The sequence below is a fragment of the Labeo rohita genome, chromosome 22, assembly GCF_022985175.1.
Source record: "Labeo rohita strain BAU-BD-2019 chromosome 22, IGBB_LRoh.1.0, whole genome shotgun sequence".
In the NCBI taxonomy this organism is placed as follows: Eukaryota; Metazoa; Chordata; class Actinopteri; order Cypriniformes; family Cyprinidae; genus Labeo; species Labeo rohita.
In genome coordinates, this window is record NC_066890.1 from 38,490,325 (window position 1) to 38,497,971 (window position 7,647).

General features: G+C 33.5%; 1 protein-coding gene across 9 annotated transcripts; it reads left to right on the top strand.

Annotated features, from left to right (window-relative positions):
* Positions 1-594: 594 nt before the first annotated feature.
* Positions 595-5,349, top strand: LOC127153923 (gastrula zinc finger protein XlCGF8.2DB-like). 9 transcript variants are annotated; one of them, XM_051095218.1, is made up of 7 exons: positions 624-760; positions 1,242-1,421; positions 1,710-1,751; positions 2,072-2,113; positions 2,435-2,476; positions 2,788-2,829; positions 3,486-5,349. In XM_051095218.1, the coding sequence occupies exons 2-7, from the start codon at positions 1,346-1,348 to the stop codon at positions 4,523-4,525; spliced, it is 1,284 nt and encodes a 427-aa protein (XP_050951175.1). In that variant the 5' UTR covers positions 624-760; positions 1,242-1,345; the 3' UTR covers positions 4,526-5,349. The 9 variants fall into 9 exon arrangements, with proteins under 9 accessions (XP_050951173.1, XP_050951177.1, XP_050951178.1 ...); XM_051095217.1 differs by having other exon boundaries at positions 640-1,157; XM_051095216.1 differs by lacking the exon at positions 1,242-1,421 and having other exon boundaries at positions 595-760.
* Positions 5,350-7,647: the final 2,298 nt, after the last annotated feature.

The following is a 7,647-nucleotide window of genomic DNA, read 5'->3' on the forward strand; positions in this document are numbered from 1 at the left end:
CGCCCTCAGTGCAGATAAACTAAATGTACGAAGCAAAAATAATAATACATATATATTTTTGCACCTTATTCATTGTGCTGATGTTTCCAGATCACCTGTAAACTGCCACTTTGAGTTCATTTCAATGTTTTCAACAGACTGAGGCAAACTACACCATTACCATATTTCTTAAGCGCTAAACCATGTTTCATGTAAACCAAAACCGTTGAACAAAAACTTAAAGTCAATTGGAGAACTCATTTTTTTGCATACAAATCTTTACACTTATTTCTTAATTTGTATATTCCTATTTTTAGCCTCACAAATTTTATGTGGATGTTTTTGAGGTATTTTTTGTATATATGTGGTCTATATAGTCTATATATTTTCTCTGTGCAGAAAAGCAGAAAAGGTTTTTCAGTCAAAAAGTGTAAAAACCCCGCACCCCCGGAAGACGCCCACTAAAATCTACTGTTATTTGTTTATATTTGACATAAAACAATACTAATATTCTACACATAGCATTTATATATAATCTCTCTACGTGATTTGTAGTAAAGCAGAGTCAAAGTTGGGAGCAGGGGCGGAGCACTGATGGTGGGAAGTGGCGTAGATTCCGGAAATGGAAGAAGATACGGTTCATGCAGATAGTGGCGGCAATGTAAACAATGAATGGAACATAGTAGAAATTCGGAAAAGAAAGAAAAATTAGGGACAAATATCAGAAACGGACAAAGAAAAGGGAAATTACCCGGCAAGAAGAAGGAAAGAGGAGTATATGGTAAAGTTACTGCTAAAGTTTGTTTTCGAGTAACTGCCATTAACCATTCCAACCCAACAAAAACATTTAAAGAACTATAGGGACGATTGAATGTATGAAAACGTTGAGAAAGTTTATGTTGTTTTGGCTCTGGGAATAAAATCTCTAATCGGACAAAAAGTTGTATGCTCATTCGCTGCGCTGGGCAACGTATAAACCCTAAGTGCTGTAACTGTGGAGGAGATTACAGTGCAAATATATGGAGGATGTTTAGTGAGGAAAAATGCAGTGAAAGTCAAAAATGTCTGAATGAATGAAGGAATTTCATTTGCTGAGGCTCTGAAGAAAGTAAAACAGACACATAAGGTTACAGAGGCTACTAGAAAGTTGAACTATGGACATACTATGCTGCTGCATGGTAATTATAGTTTGTATTTGCTATTAAAACATAAATGCATAAAATGGGTGAAAACCTGTATAATTTATTTTTTTATTTTGCCAGATCTGCTCCTCCTCCCACATAATTTTTCGTCTTTACTGAAGCTCCTCCCACAGCAGATCAGCAATAAATGCTGAAATATTTTCCCATCAGTTTACAAGTGAAGAATGAAGAGTTTAAGAAAGAAAGACAGGGATCCAGGACCCTGCAGAATAAAACATGAAGATACTGAAGAACCAATAGGTTGGTGTTTATTCTTGATTCTTCATTAGTGATGCTGAAGAACAGCAGTTCATCAGAGTAGTGTTAAAAATAAATAAATAAATAAAATACAAAACACTTTCCACGGAATGTTTTGAAATGTAACTTTGGTAATAAGGCTGAATGCACTAAATACTATACAAATGTTTATATGCTGCTGTCTACTATTTGTTATTATATCAGGGTGCATTTTTTTCCCTTTCCCTTCATATTTCTCTCTTTGATTATTACTGAAAATTTAAGCTTTTCCTTTCTTTTTTTTCATTTCAGAACCCTGCAGAATAAAACATGAAGATACTGAAGAACCAATAGGTTTGTGTTTATTCTTGATTCTATTTTATTGATGCTGAAGAACAGCAGTTCGTCAGAATAGTGTTGTAGTGTTTTAAAAAAAACTGTGAAATGATAGAGTTAAAGTAAAAATAAAATACACAACACTTTCCACAAACTGGTTTGCAATGTTACTTTGGTAATAGGGTTGATGAATGCACTCAATACTATACAAACATTTATATGCAGCTGTCTACTATTATTTATATTAATTATATCAGGGTTCACTCTTATGTCCTTTCTCTCTTTGATTATCACTGAAAATTTAAGCTATTTTCTTTCATTTTTTTTTTTCATTTCAGAACCCTGCAGAATAAAACATGAAGATACTGAAGAACAAATAGGTTTGTGTTTATTCTTGATTCTATACTATTGATGCTGAAGAACAGCAGTTCATCAGAGTAGTGTTGTAGTGTTTTAAAAAAAAACTGTGAAATGACAGAGTTAAAGTAAAAATAAAATACACAACACTTTCCATGAACTAGTTTGCAATGTTACTTTGGTAAGAGGGTCGATGAACGCACTCAATACTATACAAACGTTTATATGCAGCTGTCTACTATTTGTTACTATATCAGGGTTCACTTTGTGATTTCCCTTTATATTTCTCTCTTTGATTATTACTGAAAATTGAAGCTTTTTCTTTTCTTTTTTCCCCATTTCAGAACCCTGCAGAATTAAACATGAAGATACTGAAGAACAAATAGGTTGGTGTTTATTCTTGATTCTCTATTGCTGATGCTGAAGAACAGCAGTTCATCAGTGTTTTAGAAAAAATGTGAAATGACAGAGTTAAAGTAAAAATAAAATACAAGACACCTTCCATGAAATGGTTTGCAGTGTTACTTTGGTAAGAGGGTTGATGAATGCACTCAATACTATACAAGAACATTTGTAGGCAGCTGTCTAGTATTTGCTATTATGTCAGGGTTCACTTTTATGTCCTTTCCCTTCATACTTCTCTTTTTGATTATTACTGAAAATTGAAGCTTTTTCTTTTCTTTTTTCCCCATTTCAGAACCCTGCAGAATAAAACATGAAGATACTGAAGAACAAATAGGTTTGTGTTTATTCTTGATTCTATATTACTGATGCTGAAGAACAGCAGTTCATCCGAATAGTGTTGCAGTGTTTTAAAAAACTGTGAAATGACAGTTAAAGTAAAAATTAAAAAAAAGTTAAAGTAAAAATAAAATACAAGACACCATCCATGAACTGGTTACAAAATGGGACCTGACACTTGAATTTCTTATTGTTTTCCAAAAAAAAAAAAACATACTTTCCGAAGAAACATACTGATTATCAAAATCAGGAACTCTGGCTAAATGTTATCTAAGTTTTCAGCTTTATTTTATTTTGTTTCATTTTATATATATTTATTTTATATCTGGTTCACAATTTTTGCAACCATGTTACTAAACCTTTAAACATCTTACACCTCAGGGCTTGCAAATATTTTACAATCACAGAACTGTGATTTTATAAATTTCTAGAAATGAACATAAAATATGAGAATTAAAATGTATCAAAAAATAAACTTTGCTAGAATTAACATAAGAGGCCTGCAAATTTAGTGTAAATTAATATTGAATGATGTTATTTTTCATGGTAACCGAGTTGATGAATGCACACAATACTATGCAAATGTTTGTGTGTAGTCTCTCTTTGATTATTTATGATTTACTGAAATTTAAAGCTTTTTTACTTTCATTTTAGACTTGATGAAAGAGAATAAGACTGAAGACCTGAGTGAAACAGAGGAGAAACTTCATGATGTCAAATCTTCGAGTCACTCACAGACCGAGAACATTTTTTCCCTGAAAAGAAGATCCAAAAAGTCTTTCACCTGCCCTCAGTGCGGGAAGAGCTTCAGACATAAAGGACACCTTAATGAACACTTAAATATTCACCCTGGAGAGAAACCGCACACATGTGATCAGTGTGGAAAGAGTTTCATAATTAAAGAACACCTTAATAGACACATGAAAATTCACTCTGGAGAAAAGCCATATACATGTGATCAGTGTGGAAAGAGTTTCATATATAAAGGACACCTTAATAAACACATGAAATTTCACTCTGGAGAAAGGCCACACACATGTGATCAGTGTGGGAAGAGATTCCTATACCAACATGGCCTTAAAATTCACATGAAAATTCACACTGGAGAGAAACCACACACATGTGATCTTTGTGGGAAGAGTTTCACACAGAAAGCACACCTTAAAACGCACATGAAAATTCACACGGGAGAAAAGCCACCCACATGTGATAAGCGCAGGAAGAGTTTTGCAGATGTACAGCGTTTTGAATTTCATGTGCATTCTCATTCTGGAGAAAGACCATATAACTGTTATCAGTGTGGTAAAAACTTTTCTTTGGCAAAATGCCTGAGAGAGCACCTGAAACTTCATTTAATAGAGGAGCCTCAGCCGTGTTCTTTGTGTGGAAAGAGTTTTCGTCATTTAAAAAAACACCTGAAAATTCACAGCGGTGTGAAGAATCATTTGTGCCTTTATTGTGGGAAGACCTTTATTACAGCTTCTCAACTGAAACGGCACCAGAGGATCCACACTGGAGAAAAACCTTACAAGTGTTCACACTGTGACAAGCGATTCAGTCAGTCAGGAGCCATGAGAGCACATGAGAGAATCCACACTGGCGAGAAGCCGTATCACTGCCATCCATGTGGGGGACGTTTTACTTATTTGCATTCTTTGCTCAGTCATAAAAAAAACAAATGTCTGAAATCATGAAATCATGTCTGAGTTCATCTAAGATCCAGCTCTTTTGAGTACAATGCTGTATTTTGACCAAACGTGACCCAATTATTTTGCTTTATGAATTTAATAATCATATGATGATTTTTTTTTAATATAATATTACAGTTATGTTACTCCACTACATAAATGCCTATCTTCTAATTCAATAAAGAGAGAAATCTAAATTTTTATAGATGTATTACTTTTTATTTTATATATAATTTATAATAATAAAATATTATAATTAGGGATGGGTATCTTTTACATTTTATACTGATACCGATAACGATACTGCTTATCGATACCAGTACTTTGTCAAAGATTAGACCTCTAGTGAGGAAATGTTGTTTTGGAGAGTTTTTTTTTTTCACCATTGCTACCCCAATCTCCTCATTTTCCAACCACTTTTCCAGATGTTGAAACTCCTCCTCAATTTGTCCAGTTCTTCTGAATGTGTGTTCACTGTATAAATTAATATCGATTTCAATATCAATATTTCAATTTACAATTTCTTTACGACTGAGGAAAGAAAGACATGAACATTTTGGATGACAAGGGGGTGAGTACATTATCTGTAAATTGTTCTGGAAGTGGACTTCTTTAACATCAATGTGCATACAGCACCAAGTTTGACAGATGAGGCAAATTCTGTAAACACTGCTTTGAAAAATAATGTTTTGTTGTTTTTTATTTCTTGTGCTTGCAAGTTCATTCAGACAATCAACTTTTGTGACACCAAATGCGTTAAAGTCACAGATCGGATGGAATTCTGGAAAGAAGGTGCAAAGAAAAAACATCAGCCTGAATACCATTCTGCTGTTTCTTATCGGAGAGCTTGTCAACTTTGATTGTCAAAATAATAAATATTTTTTAAAGAAGTCTCTTCTGTTTACCAAGCCTGCATTTATTTGATCCAAAGTACAGCAAAACAGTATTCTGAAACATTTGTACTATTTAAAATAACTTCTTTCTATTTGAAAATTTTAGGTGAATTTTTAGCATCATTACTCATGTTGAAAACAGCCGAGTACATTTTTTCTGGTTTCTTTGATGAATAGAAAGTTCAGTAGAACAGCATCTATCTGAAAAAGAAATTGGAAAATAAACAAATGATTTAAAATGATAAATATAATAAAATAATAAAAATCAAATCAAATCAAATTATAAATGTCTTTATCGTCACTTTTGATCAATTTAAAGCAGCCTTGCAAAATAAAAGCTTTTTTTTTTAAGATAAATGCTGATCTTTGGATATTTCTACTGATCAAAGAATCCTGAAAAAATGTACATATTGCTGCTGCTAATTATAATAATACTACTAATAATACATGTTTATCAGCATATTAGAATGATTTCTGAAGGATCATGTGATACTAAAGATGAGTAATGATGCTGAAAATGTAGTTTTGATCACAAGAATAAATTACATTTTAAAATGTTTTCAAATAGAAAGCGGTTATTTTATATTATTACTGCTTTCGCTGTCTTTTGGATCAAATAAATGCAGGCTTTGTAAGCAGAAGAGACTACAAATCTTACTGCTCAAAATCATTTGACTGGTAGTGTACTTACTTACTTTTGCTTTTCAGTATGTGTATGTTTTGCCATTATACAAAGTCCCCAGGGGACTGCGATGTCCCTTTTTTCTGCTAGTGTATCTGGTCGACATTTGTAATTTGTACTTTTAAAAAGAAAATGTTCAACAATTAAAAATAATGTTATTAGAACTAATGATCATGAAATGATTTATGATTTATGAATTATTATGATGATTTTATGGGGTTGGGGTGGGAAATCTTGAATTACAGTGCTATACCACAATTGGATTGTTTTTTTTACAGGTAAAAAATATTTAAATTATGTAAACATTTTTACAGTAACTTACTGGCATCCAAATGTACAGCAATCTTTTTACAGTGTAGGAGTCATTATGGACACAGAACACTCAGTGCACCTCAGTTTGTTAACACCTTTCTATCACAGCCAGACAGTTTTTCATGTTCTGAAGATGCTCTGATCCAGTTGTCTACTTATTAATATTCAGCCCTTGTCCTAGTCACTCAGATCTTTTCACTTGTCCATTTTTCCTGCTTGCAACACATGAAATTGAAGAACTGACTGTTCAGTCACTGCCTATTATATCCCACCCCATTGACTGGTGCCAGTGTAATATGTTGGTGAATAATTTCACTGCTTATTTGGAGGCAAAATATTTATATATGATTTCTCAGAGATTTCTGCATTTCAAATGACATAGAAAATGCATATCCACACAAATCCATACAGTGCAAGCTTAAAGGGGTCATCGGATGCAAACTTCACTTTTTCACGTTGTTTAAACATTACTGTGTGTTGGCAGTGTATGTACAAATCAAGCCTATAATGATAAAAATCCATGCAGTGATTTTTAATTAATCTGTAAAAATAATATCCCCTTTTTCAATTCGAGCTGTTCTCAGATGCCGTCACACCGACAGAGGCCACTCCCATGATAGTTGATTGACATGAGCTCTTACCTCAGACCAGCTGTCACAGTCCAGTAACTTTCCTTGTTTTGATGCTGAAGCAGGGAATTAAGTTAGACAAGAATATCTCCAACTGAGTGATTGAGGTGTTGTGTTGCTGGATGTAATAATGGACATAGTGGTCGTCATTTACTCCCGACATATGAGCCGCTGAAGATGCAGTGGATTACGTTTGTTTGTGAAGGGAATGTGCCTCCCGATCTACATATATCCGTCTATGTTTGCGTGAATCATTCGTGATCCAGCTTCACTTACAGCAGAAGTGAATATAAAGTTTTTTTTCTGAATCTTTGCGATCGCCTTTCCTAATAAAGTAGTAGTTAGGAAGTTTAGCGGCTAAATGTGGCTAAAGTAAACAAGTTCATCTTTCCACAGAGAGAAGAGAGGGGCGGGGTGAGCAGAGCTCATTTGCATTTAAAGGAACAAGCCCTTAGAATGAGATGATTTTTGCAGAGCTCATTTTGACAAGGTAAAAAGGGTGTTGTTTTACAAAACCATTGAGAAATTTCAATCAAAGTATATTAGAGACTTTTCATTAAGACCCTAAAGAATCATATCAACTTGTGGAAAATGTGAAACAAAATAACATAG